General features: G+C 37.1%; 1 protein-coding gene across 1 annotated transcript in view; it reads left to right on the top strand.

Annotated features, from left to right (window-relative positions):
* Positions 1-39: 39 nt before the first annotated feature.
* The window catches only part of LOC127638708 (transcription initiation factor TFIID subunit 3-like), a 79783-nt gene continuing 60441 nt past the window's right edge, over positions 40-19381 (top strand). The window contains exons 1-2 of the mRNA XM_052120353.1: positions 40-306; positions 2814-3074. Of these exons, the coding sequence (XP_051976313.1) occupies positions 141-306; positions 2814-3074 (427 nt within the window). The 5' untranslated portion in view covers positions 40-140. The remainder of the gene's footprint in view (positions 307-2813; positions 3075-19381) is intronic.

Below are 19381 nucleotides of genomic sequence, written 5' to 3'. Positions count from 1 at the left end.
CGCATGCGTGATCGATTGCTCCGCAATGTTGCGCTCGGGCAGCAAATATGGCGGCTCCTGTGGAAGCGCCGATGTCCCTATTCGTGTGAATGATCCAGCACTTCCAGGCGCCGTGAGAGCGGCCTTTCGGAACCGCAGAGATGTGTGAAAGTTATGCGCTGTCGCTGTTGCGGGTGTCCGTGGCGCAGATGTGTCAGGCGGTGGGCTGGGACGCTGTGCAGCTGAGCGCCTGTGATCTGCTGTCTGACGTGCTGGAGAGATACCTGCAGCAGCTGGCCCGAAGCTGCCACCGCTACTCGGAACTCTGTGAGTACCTTTAATGATCCGCTCTGACACTCACAGCTTTTTATGCAGGAGTTGTGTACACTATTAAGTGTGTTGTGCGTATGCCCCGCCCACCAAACCTGTTGTCAGCATGCTAAAATAGCTAGCCACTCAAATGTGTATTGAGCTATTAGAAGGAATACAATTTCTCGGTTAACTGCTTTTTGCGAAAAAAAATTGTCCACTTAACGAATACTTCATGACCGTATTTTGGTTGTGAAATTGGCATCAAACGTAACGCTCTGCGTACTTGTTTTGACAGCTGATCAGTTGTTTATTTGTGCTATAAAATGACAGTATGTTGCTCAAAATTAAGTATAATGTCATGAAGTGTATATGTCTTAGAGGTTGAAAGGTTTGCTAGAGTTTAGACTAGATAATATGGAATAGTTTGCATTAAGGATGCTGCACATGGATTCCTACCTGTTGCCATAGTGATGACGTTAGCATCATGTTCATATTCAAAACAATGTTATGTGTATATAGAAACTATATCTGTACTTTCTATTTGTAAAAGTGAAAGTATATTAAGTATAGTTCATTAAGGGCTGTGATTGTATGTTTTCTGTATTTAACCTTAAAAGTATGGGTTTTGCCAAACATTATTACATACCTGGGGTCTTTAAAAACCTGACTTTTACATCTATCACAAATGGATCAGCAAAATGCCCAGATAGTGTAAAATTTAAATAATGTTTTCAAGACAATTCGGTATGCATCACAGGGTTAAATTTACTTCAAAATCTGTGGAAGTTTGGTTTGTTTACATGCAAAAGTTTGGGTTGCCTTTCTAAGTCATTGTTGGAAATTGTGTAGCAAGGCTAATACAAACTTTGATGTCTTAGGAACACAGTTAAAAACACAAGCGGGGTTCATGTAAGAAATGCTTATAAAAATGCCCATACAATGCAAGTAAATAGTGACCAGAACTTTGAAGCTCCAAAAAGCACATAAACCAGCATACAAGTAATTCATAAGACTCCAGTGGTTAAATCCATATCTCCAGAAGAGGTATGATAGGTGTGGGTGAGAAACATCAATATTTAAGTCAATTTTTGTTATAAATTCTCCTCTCTACACAGTAGATGGCGATATGCATGAAGAATGCTAATTGTCAAAAACAAAAGAAGAATGTGAAAGATTTATAGTAGGCCTAAAAATATATAATTCTTAGGGTAAGAGGTAATAAATTCACAATCTTGAGCTTTTTTTTTAACAAATTCTATAAATTGATGTATTTGACATTTTTCAATGGGTAGCAAAAAAATATTCTTTAATGGTAAAAATAAAATAAAAAATAAATCTAGCATTTGAAAGTTCTCTGGTTAGTTCAATATTTTAATAGCCACAGATGCTAAAAAAAATACTGGCATTACCAAGATCTGACTAAATTCACTACCTGTCCTGTACGCTGTTTGATGAAAGCCAGCTGCTTTCCAATGCTTACATGCGTTTGTCTGCCTGTTCACTTGTGTCTCCTGCACAAGACTCTGTGCTGTTTTTAATCAAAATACCCCTATTTAGGTGATATTAAAGCAAAAACAGCTGTTAATGTATAAGGAGACGGGACGAATTCTTCAAAATATTAGATCTGTGCGATGTCTAAATGTAGATAAGCTGCATGCTGTCTGTTGGCATTCAGGCATTCTTACTGTGTCAGTAAATCAGTATTAATGTAGCTCTATTAATCACACTGTAAAGAGTGTTAAATATTTAAATAGTTTCATTTTGCATTAAATTACTTTTTGAATTTTGTACGTTATCATTTTTTCAATGTTTAATTGCTATGGTTGCTGAAAAACTCTTCACTCTGTTCTCTTTAATTATTGGCTCTTGAATAATTCCTTGAAAAGCTTGAAGCAATTTTTACAAGAGAAACACAGAAGGCCTCATTGTTTTAATTTAAATTGTTCATCATTTTTTAGTTTTATTGCTTATTTGTTTACCAGTGCAACACCAAGTTAAACATAGAAATGTTAATGATGCTTTTTCTGTGAGGAAACAGGCTAATCCTTTTTATTTTTTATTTTAACATATTGCTGTTTGGTTTATAAGGTATTCAATGCACCCCCTTGTGAACTTAGGACATTTTAAATTTAGATATTAGATTTACAACTTTATTGCATTTTTTCATAGATTGAACCAGTGAGCACGTGGGAACCTCTAGTACATTACACGTTACTTTGTTTAGTACCCTTATGTCCAGGTTTTGTAAATCAGTGAAATATGCATTTTTTCTTCAGAATCGTGATCTTTATTCTAAGCAAAACAAATGTGATTCTCAATTTATCCAGAATCGTGCAGCTCTAGTAAGTAGCCATGTAATAAACAGGATGATGTACTGTCAGACTCACATGTGATCCTTTGTTTAATACATGAATAAATTATTAAAGAATAAAATATACATTTCTTCATGTTATTATAGCCCAATCATTATAATACATAATTGTATAGTAACATAATTCACAATCTCTCTCTCCTTTTCTCAGATGGACGTACAGACCCTGGACTGAGCGATGTGGACCAGGCTTTTGGACTTTTGGGAGTCAGTATAGCTGAACTTGAGGACTATGTAAATAACTTGGAGCCTGTCAGCTTCCCACAAACTATCCCTCAGTTCCCCATCAGTAAGAGCAGCGTTCTGCAGTTTCCTGCTGCTGGCTTTGACACGGATGCCCGTGATGCACTGAGGGGAGAGAGGAGAGACTACATCCCAGAATACTTCCCTCCACTCGTCTCACTGCAGGAAGGTACGTACCACCATCACTATAGAAACAGAACCATCAATTACGGTCATCAATGGATGCAACACATTATTAAAAGATCCAACAACTGGATTGCATTGTAATTACAGTGTTGTTATAGGTATTTATTGTTGATTAGTGGTTTAATTTAAAATACAAGTGATTATATCTAGATTTGGATTGGTTATATAAAAAAAAAGGACAATTGAAAAAAGATTTTTAACAAAATTTAGTTACATTTCCACAACAGAAATGGTAAAAAACGGAATTAGTTGACATCAGTTCCAAATGTTTTGTTTGGTCACTCCGAGTAAATGGAAAAATGGTATTCCATAGTGACTTTACTATTATTCTAAAATGTGGAGAAAACAAATTTAGAATAAAGAATGAGTAAGTGACCCGAAACTTTTGACCTGTATTGTACACCAAAAATTGATACCTTGATGCATGCATTTAATGTTCATCACATAAAGTTTGCCACACAAAGAGACACTAATAACAGAACAAAATGTGAGTTATTTCAAGATTAACAGCATTTATGACAAATTAATTGCCAGTATTGACACCTGTGTAGAGGTAAAAGTTTTATTGGCACAATAGTAGTTATTGTTTTACAAAGACAATATCTATATTTAGATATATTCAAGACAGTTTTGGATTCTATTTTATTAGAATAAATATGATCTTGCATAAAATAAATGCTATATTATATTATATTTAGGGTTGTAACTCGATGAAAATGTGTACTCCAATTATTACAAATTCTTACTCCATTTAATGATATGACATGCTGATTAATTCATTGGTAACATTTTACAATAATGTTCCATTTGTTAACATGAACTAACAATGAACAATTCTTATTAAGCATTTATTAATTTTAGTTAATGATAACTCCAATATATATATATATATATATATATATATATATATATATATATATATATATATATATATATATATATATATACTTAAAATGAAAAGTTGTGTTAGTTAATGCACTATGAATTAACATGTATTGAAAATGAACAATTACATTTTTATTAACTAACATTAACAAAGATCACTAAATTATTACCAATTAAATCAATCTCAATTAATCACATACTCTATATCAGTATTTGCTGCAAAAGCCAAGGCTTTCAGTATAAATAATACTTAATAATTCAAATAATTACAAGTTAAATATATATATATATATATATATATACACATACACACTGGCGGCCAAAAGTTTGTAATAATGTACAGATTTTGCTGTTTCGGAAGGAAATTGGTACTTTAATTGACCAAAGTGGCATTCAACTGATCACAAACTATAGTCAGGACATCACTGATATAAAAAACAGCACCATCACTATTTGGAAAAAGTAATTTTTTATTAAATCTAGATGCCCCATTTCCAGCAGCCATCATTTCACATTCATACCCCCTCCCCTTCATTTTTTGCTCAAATTCTCTGATATTGTTTTAAACGTATTCCAGCATATCCCCAGTGATGATACTTTGTTATTTCTGAAACATTGTGGTAAAATAAATAAGTGTTGATGTTGGAATAAGTGTGCGTGTGTGTGAAGAGAAACGTATCGAAAAGTGTGTGAGAGTGTGTGTCTTCTTTCCTCCCATCCGCCTCTCCCCTATGGGGACCTTATATAGTCTGCAACTTGATCTTTCAGGAAACATTTAGTGTGTGTGTGTGTGCGCGCGCTAGATAAATTGTACCTGCGAGACTGTTCCTTTTTGTATTTGATTGTATGAGAATCATTAAAAGATGAGACCAATGCACATACACTGGAGCCTGTACGTATCCCATCATCACACACACGCTGGCCTTCTCATCACACACAGTTAAGGTGTGCCAGTGGGTGGTGGAGAGGTGGACATGATCGGGGTTGTTTGGGGTTGGACAGGAAGCTGTCTGGCTGTGAGGTCTGTTTATGTGTGTCGGTGTGTGTGAAGCAGGAAGCCGGGCTGTGGGGTCTCAGGCATGTGTGTGTGAGAGGAGCTGGCGGAGGTCCGGCCCGGATGGCACACATCCCAGGTGAGTGTGTGTGAGTCCAGCCAGGCCAGGGGTCTAACTGGGCTTGGAGCCAGTGCTCAGCTGGACGCCCCTCTTGCACAAAAAAGACTTAAGGATCTCATTCTCTGGGTCTCTCTCACTCTCATTTTTCCTGCTTCCTTCTCTTTCTGATATACAGTACACACATACCACAAATCTACATCTACTTATGTAGGCAAAACAGACAAAAGTTTAAATATTATTATGCATTGTATGTATTTCTCTCCAAACCTCAAAGGTTATGGAGCCCTGCTGTGCGATTGAGTGTTAGGAACACAAATGGCCTGAATGAGAATCACTGCTGCAGTTGTACATTTAGCCACATGTTGGTGCGGTTTATCCACACAATAGGCCTTCACTGTGTCTGAACTTGTCTTTCTGATTTTCTCCATCTTTATTATAGTATATGGAACGATACCCTTTGTTTCAAGGCTTTGATTCCTTTTCTCTTTAGTTAGATTCACATAAAATCAAATCCATTAGAGTTGGAGTCAGGATGTGCAGACATTTTTAAGACAATATATACAAGGCCTTGGGCTTAGACTAGGTCTTATCTTATATGGTCTCAGACAAGATTGCAGTTCATTTCAAGTGATAATTAATTGGTTACAGTAAGCAGCATTAACAAACTCATCTATTACTCGCATATAGAAACATTAGATGGTTTGTTCTATGGTGATAAATTACCACCAATCCCACAAGAGTCAGATATAAATTTTTATCAAAGAGTAATATTTGCCCACTGGAATTGATTTTCAGGGGCATTTTTTACATTTACTAGGTCACTTTGTGTAAAATACGGTACATTTTAGTAAAATACATCAACTAAATCAATTAACTGACATAAATTCTCAATCTGAGCAAATATAGTTCAGATCGATGTCAAACACAGAAGTAGCTATATAAAAGTAGCTAATAATGCACAAGATATCGTAACACAGTGAACGCTCTGCTGGAAAACATTTGATTCTATTATTAATCTCTATACTTTGTATGGTCATGGATCATTTTTCATCAAAAGCCTCTTCATATTAGCTGTTAATCAACACTTGCCATCGCAGATGTCGGACTGCTATAGTGTAAGTCACTGTGGTGTCTGCATTAAACCCATTCTAAACCACACTAAACCCATGAAAAATTGTAGGTAATGATTAAAAGAACATTGGAATTCATTGCGGGTCCATTTTTGCCCCCAGATTTTAAATATCTGGGGTATTTTCCTCAATTTCAGATGAATTTTTGCCCTAAACTCTGGTTAATTTCCAATCTGGGTTTCCATGGTGATGGAAAACCTGGAAATATAAGGGAATTTTAAAACATCATGGAAAAAAGAAAGATAAAGTTATGGAAAATGTCAATGTTAATATAAATCTCTTGGTTATTCTTTCCTATATAATGCCTCTTAAAAAAAAAAAAAAAAGAGGAAAACTTTTTCAAGTTCTGTTCTCTTGAATTAATCGATTCTCTGAATGACTCATTAGCAAATAGGTCTAACACAAAATGATTTAAAAAAAAAAATCCTTATCCAGTAATTACAAACAACTAGAACTGTCATGGAAAAATCATTAGTCAAAATATGTGGAAACCCTTTAAACAGATTTCAGGTCAGTGTTATTACATTAGCACAGATTGCACAGTGTCCTCGTCGCTGCAGTGGTGGGTTTTGTCACAGTCAACAGGCTCTTATTGGTCTATTGTGTGGAGCGTATTGTTGTTCACTCCTGAGGGAAGACAGTAGTGGGAGGTAGGAAGAGAGCGATTGCATCTGTACACTGAAATTACCAGTGATCGCACTGATAAAGTCTTTCCGTCTATGCAGGGTGAAAACAAGATTAAGCTCTGGAAATGTTCAGTTTCAAAACGGAAGGACTACAGATCTGAACATTGTCTTTACACTACAGCGGTGGTTTTGTGCTGCTCCAAATTCAGTGTAAAAATACAATGAAGCGTAAGAGTTGTACTAAAACAACCTGCCTCACTTAGTATCAAAGGTGGCTCTGAAGCGGCATTGGTTTCACATAAATTAAGCCAAAAAGATATTTTAAAATGGTGAAAATCTTAAAAGCAATGGTGACTAGAGACAGAACCTAAAATATACAGTACACTATCCCTATATATATATATATTTATATACATTTTAACTTAATTTAGAATTAGTTTGTGCAAATGTACAGCTGTTCATAGTTTCATATATGTATCTGCATCATATATGTGGCTTCTATGCCACCTTTGTCATTTTAAGATGGCTTGTAAGACCACATTTTCTGATATTAACACAATCACCCCATCTACACTGTAGGCTTACAGTAAGACTTCCTCTATTATCAACAAAGCTGTTGTCTTTGCGCCCTTGCTGTGTAGATATTTTAAACTCTCATTAAAACCAATGAAGAAATCTAATTTGGTTGCAAGTGCACAAGAAGGACAGCTTCATAAGTTATAGCGGGAGCATTGATGTTGTAATATCATGCACTTGCAGTGTACTGTAGATATGCTCTTTAGTTTTAATGGGAGCTTATAATCAACAAAGGTATGTATGCCGCATGTGTGCAGATTCGACAGCTTCGTCGATTATAAAGGAAACATTCTAGTTTTGTTGTAGCGTGCATTGCAGTGTAGATAATTTTGTTGATTTTAATGGTAGCTTAAAATCATGGCAATATCAATATCTGCGCACTTGTAGAGTAGAAATCTTGGTCTGCATGTGCACAATACAACAAAACCTTTCCATTATAATCAGCGAAGCTGTCGACTTTGCATCCTTGCTGTGTAGATATCGTCTTTGATTTTAAGCTCCCTTTAAAACCAAGAAACATAGCAACACTGCAAGTGCATTATATGACAACTTCAATACTCCCACTATAATTTATGAAGCTGTAAACTTGCCACACTACCAGCGTCACTGGATTTCCGACACGTGACATCAACCTGCTAATTTTAAAGTTAGTAACAGCGATAACAGTATCATTCGTTCACACGCCTTTCAAATTGTGAAAAAAGAAATGGCTGTGTGCAAAACCACGCCATGGTCAATAAACGAGGTGCAGACGGTATGAGCGAAATGAAAAAGTCTCTCAGGAAGTGTCTCGGTTGTTACCACCTACCAACAGTGTAGGGAAAAGTAAAAAAACTTAAAAGTGACTACAGAATCATCAAGGAAAAGTGGAAGTGGTTCAACCAAATGGACACTATCTAAACCGGCGAGCAATGGGAGTGACAGTGCTCTGGACTCAGCCTTGATGGAGGATGGTACGTTTAGTAACGTTAACTCTATACTCTGCTTGAAAGCTTCACTTTATTTAGTTGACCATCTACTGGAAGCTTGTTTCTGAAACAACCAGGCCAATTTAACTGATACACTTGTGTAAAATCACCATGCAACAACTGCGTTATGCAACACAATGAGCTAGTAGCTAACAGCTAGCGTTGTGTTATTGTTTTGGTCAGTTTGTTTTTGTTACAGTTTGTGTCGCGTTTAAGATGTTGTCACGGCAGTAGAGGCGGTGCATCTATGACGATCAGCCTATAATCCCACCCACGTTGAGATGGCACTAAACTGCATTGGAAATACAAGCCAAGAAACGTAAAGCGAGTTGAGTCGAACCGTAAAGATCCCGATGCCAATTGTGACAATATTGTGAAATTGCAAAACCATGGATCTGGGAAGTCGCCAAATATATTAAACAGTGGCCAGGGTGTGAAACTAGCACCCGCCACCCGCAAAATGTGTCGAGGCTGAAACCAGTTCACAAGCTTGTTGTGCAAATACAGTTAATTCACATGCGGGTAATTTTGCTCATCTACCCGCAACAGGTGGGTGACCTTTAAGACATCTCGGAGTGACACTTGACAAGAAATTATGTTAGTCACAAAGACACGCGCTTGAAGAAAAACACTTTATTATTAAGAACAGACAAAAGAAAAGCCGTCATTGCTTGTGTCTGATTTGTTGATTGTTCAGAGGTGTGCAGCACGAGCCTGTCATGTGGAACAAGCACATGTTTTTTTTTAAATTCATCTGAAAACTGTTTGCAAGAATAATGTCTTCTATGAGAATGCTGCAAATGATCTCCGATCATCTCGGGAGGTGCTGTGAGTTTTTTTCACTTTATTTCCACGCGGTTGGCATGCATTGTGAGCGCAACTCTGCAGGTTCAGTAATGTATATCTTTGTATTAAAGAAACAATGACGAAAGTGATTAAATCATAAAATAATACAAGACACATTCACCTTGAACCTAAAATTGAGTTCTATTTTCATTTCTTTATGCAGCATTAACTGTATTACCAAAATGCAGTACAAACACAAATTCGAATTCAAAATTTTTTGGGGAACACAAGCAATTTTATTAGGCTTTATTATTATGATTAGTATTATTTGTATATTTATGATTGTCTTCAGTTATTAATTTGTAGGCTATTAGTAATTGTCCACCTGGTATCATTGACGGATGCTTGCGTGATGGCAAATGGAGATGTTGAAGACAGTAAATGTTTTGTAATGTAAATGTAAACTATTTTTTTGCTATTTTCGTTTAGCAATTAACTTCTGCATGAGGAGTCATTTGGGCCAGGAATCGAACCGCCAACCCTGTGATTTGCAGCCAATTCACTCTACCATCTGAGCCACAGCCGCCCCTTAAACAAAATCAAAGCAAAAAAAATTATCCGACCCTCGGCAGGGGTTACACAATGTAATCGGATATCTGTGGAGTGAATGTTTTTTAAGGCGATTATCGATAAAATAATTTACATATCGCACAACCCTAGTGCTTGCAGTGTACACAGCTTTGTTGATTATAACAGGATCTTAGGCAGCATTTAGTCTTATGGCCTTAGTCTTAATGACAGAAAAGGTTTAAAGACCGAGCGAGAGCAAGAGTGACGTTCTAGTTTAGTCACAGAGCATCACATGCTTGCAGTGTAGACATGGTGAATCTCCTGGTCCAGAGGCATGATTATTACTTCTTCTGTTAACTTATGAATTGAGCAAGCTCTGTATTTGACTTGCTTAGTTATCGGCTCTTTTCAAAGCCTCACAAGGGCATAAAATGATTAGAGGAGAGCCTGACAATGCGTGAAGAGATTTGCACAGTTTCCGTAGATGGTAGGTGCAGCCATTACACTCTAAAAAGAGAAAAGGATGAATATTAAAGGCCTTCGTCTTTTCTCCTTTTCTTACGCTGTGACATTCACATCTTCTTTAGAGAGAAAAGGGCCAAGGGCCCGCTCTGATTGGTGAGGGCAAGCTCCCGTAGCCAGGATAATCTGACGTGATGAAAAGAATTTAGTCTTTTAAGGATAATAATCAATACTGTCTTGCTTTCTTTCTCTTTCTCAGGTCATTCTTACCTCTTATAATGCTGGTGCCTGCCAACAAAAAAACATGCTGCATTACTGTCTTTGTTTACACATTTTATACATTTTTAAAACATATTTTAACATTCAAGGCATGCGAAAATGCATGAAAAAATAGTTTACGTATAGGATGTTTTAAGTAAAATAATTTTATTATCAATTTTATAATTATGATTTTGTTCCACATGAACATATCAAGAAAATAAAGTGGCTGAAGACACTGTGAAATGTGGCATACAGTGGCGCCAAAAAGTCTGAGACCAGGGATTTAAAAGGTTTAAAATTTTAATCTGGACATAAAGTCAAAGTTTTAGGAAAAAAACTAAGAAACTTTGTGACATGAATTGGTAAGGAATATTGAAGCTACTGCACAGATTTGAGCACTTTAATTAAATAATTATAATTAAACTAATTTGTAACATTTACCATATTAACTTTCTTATACAAAAGATCAGATTTCCTTATATATATACACACACACTGCTTGCCCAATTATAAGGCAAGTGAGTATTCTAATCTTATCGTTATTTCCATGCACATTTTCAACTCGAAACCATATAAACTTGAGTGCTTATTGGATTCAATCAATTTCAGGTGGTATGTATTTGTGTAATGAGGTAGGGTGTGGTAAAATTGACTAACACCTTATATCAAGGCGTGTATAATTATTAGGCAGCTTCATATACTCAGGTAAAATGGGCCAAAAAAGAGATTTAACTTGCACTGAAGTTTAAAATATTGTAAAATGCCTTTCAGACAGATGCAACACTCTTGAAATAGCTAAACTATTGCTGCGTGACCACCGGACAATCAAACGTTTTGTTGTGAATAGTCAATTGGGGCGTAAAAAATGCATGGAGAAGAAATGGCGCTAATTAACTGCAAAAGATTTGAGAAGAATTAAACATGAAGCTACCAGGAACCCATTATCCTCCAATGCTACCATATTCCAGAACTGCAACCTACCTGGAGTGTCCAGAAGTACAAGGTGTCAAGTGCTCCGAGACATTGCCAAGGTCATGAAGGCTGAAACACAACCACCACTGAATATATTAACAAGTTGAAGCGTCAAGATTGGGCAAAGAAATACACTAGACAAATTTTTCAAAGGGTTTATGGACAGATAAAATGAGACTGACCCTTGATGGACCAGATGGATGGGCCCGTGGCTGGATCTCTAATGGACACAGGGCACCACTTTGAGTCAGGTGCCAGCAAGGTGGAGGAGTGGTACTGGTATTGGCTGCTTTCATTAAGGATGAGATAGTTGGACCTTTTCGAGTTGAAGATGGTCTTAAACTCAACTCTCAAATCTACTGCCAGTTTCTGGAAAGTACTTTCTTCAAGCAGTAGTACTGGAAGAAGTCCTCAGCATTCAAGAAGGCTGTGATCTCTATGCAGGACAATGCTCCATCATATGAATCCAAGTACTCCACTGTTTGGCTTGCCAGCAAGGTCTTCAAAGATGCCCAAATAATGACTTGGCCCCCTTCCTCACTTGACTTAAATCCTACTGAGAACTTATGGGCCCTTCTCAAACATGAGATTTACAGTGAGGGAAGACAATACACCTCTTTGTACCTCATTTGGGAGGCTGTGGTTGCTGCTTCAGAGAATGATGTTTGTGAACATATCAAGAAACTGATAGACTCCATGGATGGAAGGCTCATGGCAGTGATTGAAAAGAAGGGTGGCCGTATTGGTCTCTGAATATTTTTGAAAGACCAAAAATGTTATTTAATTGTTATTTTGTGTTACTTATTTGTTGCACCTACTCTAAAAATTGAGAATAAACAATTGTGTTGGGAGAAATTATTTTTGTAATTTAGTTGCCTAATAATTGTGCAGACTAATATTTTTGCACACTTATATATTCCACTGAGAAAGACAAAACTCACTTTTTCTTTGTCAAAAATTCAGGTTTGAGGTTCAATATAATTTTGGATTGACTGAGAGCATTGTGTTTGTTCAACAATAAAATGAATCCTGAGGAATACGATTTGCCTAACAATTGGGTACACCGTGTGTGTGTGTGTGTGTGTGTGTGTGTGTGTGTGTGTGTGTGTGTGTGTGTGTGTGTGTGTGTGTGTGTGTGTGTATATATATATATATATATATATATATTTATTTATTTATTTTATTTTATTTTTTTTTTTGAATTAAGTATTATTCATAAGTTTACATACCCTTTGTTAGTATTTGGTAGCATTGCCTTTAAATTGTTTAAATTGGGTCAAATGTTTTGGGTAGACTTCCACAAGCTTCTCACGATATGTTGCTGGAATTTTGGCCCATTCTTCCAGACCCTCAAAAATTGTGGACCTCCACAAGTCTGGTTCATCCTTGGGAGCAATTTCCAAATGCCTGAAGGTACCACATTCATCTGTACAAACTATAGTATGCAAGTATAAACCACGCAGCCATCGTACCCCTCAGGAAGGAGACTCATTCTGTCTCCTAGAGATTAACGTGTTGCGAAAAGTGCAGATCAATCCCAGAACAACAGCAAAGGACCTTGTGAAGATTCTTGAGGAAACAGATAGACAAGTATCTATATCCACAGTAAAACAAGTCTTATATAGACATAACCTGAAAGGCTGCTCAACAAAGAAGAATCTAATGCTCCAAAACCGCCATAAAAACCCCAGACTACAGTTTGCAAGGGCACATGGGGACAAAGATCTTCCTTTTTGGAGAATAGTCCACTGGTCTGATGAAACAAAATGGCCATAATGACCATTGTTATATTTGGAGTCAAAAGGGTGAGGCTTGCAAGCTGAATAACACCAACCCAACCGTGAAGCATGGGGGTGGCAACAACATGTTGTGGGGTGCTTTGCTGCAGGAGGCATTGGTGCACTTCTCAAAATAGATGGGATCATGAGGAAGCAAAATCTGAAAAAATCAGCCATGAAGTTAAAGCTCGGTCGCAAATGGGTCTTCCACATGGACAATTACCACAAGGATACTTCCAAAGTTGTTGCAAAATGGCTTAAGGACAAAATGTCATGGTATTGGAGTGGCCATCACAAAGCCCTGACCTCAATCTGATAGAAAATTTGTGGGCAGAACTGAAAAGCATGTGCGAGCAAGGATGCTTACAAACCTGACTCGGTTACACCAGTTCTGTCTGGAGGAATGGGCCAAAATTCCAGTAAATTATTGTGAGAAGCTTGCGGAAGGCTACCCAAAACATTTGACCCAAGTTAAACAATTTAAAAGCAATGCTACCAAATACTAACAAATTGTATGTAAACGTCTGACCCACTGGGAATGTGATGAAAGAAATAAAAGCTGAAATATATAATTCTCAACTATTATTCTGATATTTCACATTCTTAAAGTAATGCTCATTACTGACCTAAGACAAGAATTGTGAAAACCTGAGTTTAAATGTATTTGGCTAAGCTGTATGTTAATTTCTGACTTAGAAAATGTCACTTTAGAACTGTCAACAGAGGATGTGCTGCTTTTCGGTATTGGAATAACAAGGAGTGCGTGCGTGCGTGCGTGTGTGTGTGTGTGTGAGCGAGGGGGAAAAATAGAGAAACCGTGAGATCACGTGTGGAATTACCTATGTTTAAAGGGGCACTCATCAGGAATAACATCACTTCAAATTGCCAAGATGTAAGTTTACTTGGCAGCAGCGAGTGTCACCATTCTTGTACAACTTTTCCATTGCTAAAAACGGTTTACAATCGCAGTGAGGGGTGCGCTGACTTTGCTCCTGAGAGAGTTGGTGTGAGAGAGAAAGAGAGGGGGAGGGGTATCGTGGTGTTTTCCACTATAGATATGTGAGGCTTATTAGGGCATAATACATTGAAACATAAAAAGTTTCACATATTAAAAGATATTTCGGATAATAGAAACTGTTGTATTGGTCAAGTCACGGGGGTGTGGCTCTATTTGTTGGTCAGGACACAAGTCTCAATGTGTGTGCGTGAGTCTGTCTGTGCATGCACTTTCGTATGGATGTGCGTGAGCGTGTGTAAGTGCGGGGAAGACGAAGGAGCGTGAGGGCACATTTCAACCAAAATTTCTATAAATGTAGGATGTTATAGACATTTTTTGACGTTCTTAACCAATTTACTTTAACCAGTGTCTTTGTTTATATAGTTATTTGCTGTGTTAGTATGTGTGGTGAGTGGGTGGGTGAACGAGAGAGAGAGAATGAGAACGAAAGGGAGCCCATCGAAATTGAAATAAATTTAGGATATTATAGACATTGTCATTCTTATCTGATGTACTTAACAATGTCTTTGTTTTAATTGGTTATTTTGTTGTGGTAGCCCGTAGGGCTCTACCCTGTAGGAAATAACTGAAATAATTTTGCGACGTGATATGGAACTGTGATGCGGTCAAGACCTGGAAATACTGCATAGCTATGCATTTACTTGAAAAATAATAGCACACCTTAGAACATCCGTCAACCAATAAGAATCAAGCATTCAACAGACCCGTGTGTGTGTGTGTGTGTGTGTGTGTGTGTGTGTGTATGTATATATATATATGTGTATTCAGACAGTATTCAGACTCCTTATTTTTTTTCTTCACATTTTGATATGTTGTAATTTTTTTTCCACATCAATCTACACTCCATATCCCACAATGGCAACGCAAAAACCAGATGCATGGATCCTGATCATGTGCACACATACACTTGTACCATGCCTTCCACTGGCTGAAGCAAACACTTAAAAGCAACATATTTTAGGTGTTCTAATAATTAGATGATTGAAGAAAATGACAATTATCAACTTATAGCATATTTAATTAAAAAAAGCTAACCTGTTCAACATTAAATTAATTAAATACAACATAACAGCTAATATGTTCATTTATAGTTAACAAAAAGCAAACTTGATTAACCTCTTAAACCAATAATCAGATCATCTCTGATCAGGTATATGGGTGGGTATGATGGGAAGGGACAATTGATTATGTTATCAATATAAAAACAACTCAAACAGGAGCAATTCAAATATTGAATTTTGGGGGCATTTCCGACCCTGCATGATGCTATTTTGAGCCAACACCTGATTAGCTTGCTTGTTGTTAAGCTTAATGGAGTGCTATTGGCCCTATGAAGATTTTTTTATAGTGGTTTAATTTCACAGCAGTGGCAAACAATGTCGAAGTTTAGGGCAAACAGTATCCTTATCTGGCTGTCACAAATGAAGGCTGGTCAGGTAGACTTTGATGTTGCTCCTCAGGGTGTTCGTTCTGCGTGTGTTAACTGTGTGGAGGCTGTGACAAAGAATGTCAAAGAGGGGGAGGGGCAGGGGCTCGTGTGGTCTTGCAGAATTACAACTTAAATGCAGATGTCAGGCACATGTTTAATTGAGAATTGATGCCAAGGGCCAAATTTAAATAAAAACTAAAATATAAATAAAAAAAAAATAAGAAATTACTTGCAAAAAGGGCACTTATCTAGTGAAGGAAGGCGGGTGCTTGAGCACCACTTGGGGTCAATCTGTGCACGTGCCTGACTGCCTGAATTTCGTCAACAGTTGGAGGCGGCACAAAATTTGAGGTCGCCTCATAATTGTCTATGCAGGAAAAACTCTGTTAATTGTGTACAATGAATAAATCAGTAAAATAAAAAAAAAATAAAAAAAGAAGATATTATTTGTCAAATAGAAAATTAAACCATTTGCTTTGACCAAAGGCATATGCGATACAGGCATCGGGCAGGGCGGCAGGGGTGTGGTGCTGGCACTCTGTCTCTATACATTAGACATGTAGCAGATTTGAGCAGTTTAGTTCTCCGTTCTGCTCGCCCCTCTCATAAAAAGGAATTTGTGATCTTGCGGATTACGCTTTAGTGGCTCCATGTGCTTTATTTTACATCCCGATCTCACTTCGCCTGCTATCTTTTTACATCACTGAAACAGAAGAAGCGGTCTGCCTGCTGAAAATGTTTTCCCTACTGAAAGCCAAACGTGGTGAAATACAGTAAAATACAGCGCCCTACAATACAGGTCAAGTTAATCAAATCACAATATAAAATGAAGGTTCACCTTCACAGGACAATGACCCTAAGCCCACAGCCAAGACAATGCAAGAGTGGCTTAGGCACAACTCTGTGAATTTCCTTGAGTGGCCAATCCAGAGCACGGACTTGAACCCATTCGAACATCTCTGGAGAGACCTAAAAATGGCTGTCCACCAATGGTTCCCATAGAACCTGACAGAGCTTTATAGCCCTTGAACACCAACATGGTTCTGGTTCATTTTCCTATGCCGGTGCAAATTCTCAAACTGTTCCGTGCATTTCCACTGCAGAAAACGACGTTCCGGAACCGAAAACCTGGTTCTTCACTGGCTCCAAAAGCTTGCTGGTCTCTACGCAGGAACCGATTACATGAAACAATGTTTCGTCACCATTGTAAAGTTTTCCCAAACAACAACAACAACAGTAGGGCCCGTCTGCAGCAAGGAATGCTTCTTTGCTCTATAACAACAATTAAAAAACCCACAAAATTATCAGACATCAAAAGCTGCCTTCAATTGGACAATTGTCCAAATTGATAATAAACGAATTGAAAAACACTTAACGGAGGACAGGGACCAATTTAAGGGACCAGCCTGCTAACTAACCGGGGCATTGAATTCGGCCAGTAATGCTCATGTGACAGTGAATCGCCGGTGTCCTCTGCAGCAGATCTCAGTAAATTGTTATATTTGCCAACTTTGTTAGCTTTTCTTACATTGTTGTCATCATATTTTGTGCATTGTTTTGTTCTGTAAGTGGATTTTTGATCAGCTACTCGCCAAGTTTGGAAGACTGCAGCTATCTGTTTAGTAAATCGGTGGGATTCTCAATCAATAATATTATATGCTATGGCAAAAATCCAAATTCAACTATCTGCTACACCAATGTTAATAATGATTTAACTGTAACATTTTCAGAACATAGCATGTTAAGCCATAGTTCATACAGTATCATTTAATTACATTACCTGTCATCTTTAGTGTAGATGTCGTCTCTGACAATCTTGTTGAGCAATGTGATAATGATTGATTGCATTAATCCGTATGTTTAAATATGCCCTCAAAAACAGGAGTAAAAGCTGTATACAAACGCACCATGTTTGTTTATGTTTGAGGTAGTTGCATGAAACTACCACGTAGACAGTAACCCGTTACATCACCGTTTGGCTCTCAGGTCAGTGGAAAAGCTTGTTCGGTTTACGATACGCTCCAGATTGCCCCGACCGTGAAACATTAGAGCACAGGCTTGGCATGAGAACCATCGTAATTTCAGTGGAAAGGGGCTATGAGAGATCTGCAGAGAAGAATGGCTGAAACTCCCCAAATCCAGGTGCGCAAAGCTTGTCACATCATACCCAAAAAGACTGTAATCGCTGCCAAAGGTGCTTCAACTAAGTATTGAGTTAATGATCTGAATACTTAAATATGTGAAATTATAAAATAAAATTGTTTTATACATTTGTAAGGTTCTGATAATCTGGTAAAAATCTGGTTTTGCTTTGTCATAATGGGATGTGGAGTGTAGATTGATTTAAAAAAATTAATAAATGGGGCTGAAACTAACGATTATTTTGATAATCGATTAATCTTCGATTATTTCTGTTATTAATCAATTAATTGGGGAAAATGCTTTTTAATACTGTACGTTTTATTAAAATATTATTTAAAAAAAAATAACGATAAAGGGCATAAGGATTTGGTTTGATTTACATTACTGAATTCACGATTCTGTACTAACTGAATAAAGCCTCAATCATGAAAAGTTAAGTTTGAATTTATTATTATTATTAATTTCAGTACATATGCAAAACATTTATTTTCATTACTTGTAAAACTTTGTAGAACAAAAAGTGCTATTCATTAAAGAGTAAAATGATCCATCGGGGATGGAGTGGGACAAAAAATCAGCCCAGCAGAGGGCAATGGTGACACCAGAATAGAAATATTATTAATTCTGCCCAGCTGAAAAATACATAATTATGTTAGATACATATGCTTGTACACTGCCACTGATTACATCCATTTTAATTATTTTAAATTAATATTGTACAGTTTAAAATAGTTTTGTCAAAAATATGTGTATGCTTAATTAAGTAAAATAATGTTTGCTATGGTATAAATTTACTGGTGGAATCAGACATTTGGCATTATCAGGATGATCAACTATCAGGACCCTTCACATTATTATACATTATATTCAGCATTATATACACAGTTTATATATATAGTACAGTCATCTGTAAACAGTGCAGATTCACGCTCACGCTGAAAAGTCTCATCCCAGTGCTCACTATATTACATGTGCTCAAATGATGAGAAACTATCTATAACACTTTAAACCGCACACTTTGACCGCTGAGAAATCAGTGTGACATCAATGAACGCTGCACAATTGATTACAATAAATCTGAAAGTGCAGTATGATGTTGCACAGGCTGTGAAGTGACATCACTGATGGAGCTTCTCCATGCTCGCGGCATCTATCCAAGTAATCGATAATGAAATTTGTTATCGATAATAATCGATTTTATCGATTAGTTGTTGCAACCCTAAATTTAAAGCATCTTAGCATAAGGCAGCAACAACGAAATGTGGGAAAAAAATGACAGGGTCTGAATTCTTTCTGAATTCAGTGTGTGTGTGTGTGTGTGTGTGTGTGCTGTAAAATTAGAATAATGCGAAATAGAAGCAACCTCACTGAACATAGGAATGAGATTTATGTCAACTGAACTACTCCTGTTAAAAACCAGTAGATTTTAGGGACCAGTGTAGATATTTCTGGCCCAGAACCATATTCCTTGCAGTGGAAAACCACATAAACATTTCTGATTGGGCTCCGGTATCCTGCCGTTGGAAAAGGGGCTTCGGTGTACTGTGTTTCTGTCTGTCCGTGACACTCTAG

Source organism: Xyrauchen texanus, chromosome 47 (genome assembly GCF_025860055.1).
Source record: "Xyrauchen texanus isolate HMW12.3.18 chromosome 47, RBS_HiC_50CHRs, whole genome shotgun sequence".
Taxonomy (NCBI): domain Eukaryota; kingdom Metazoa; phylum Chordata; class Actinopteri; order Cypriniformes; family Catostomidae; genus Xyrauchen; species Xyrauchen texanus.
The sequence above is the reverse complement of the archived record's forward strand: the minus strand, read 5'-3'. Positions and strand labels throughout refer to the sequence as shown.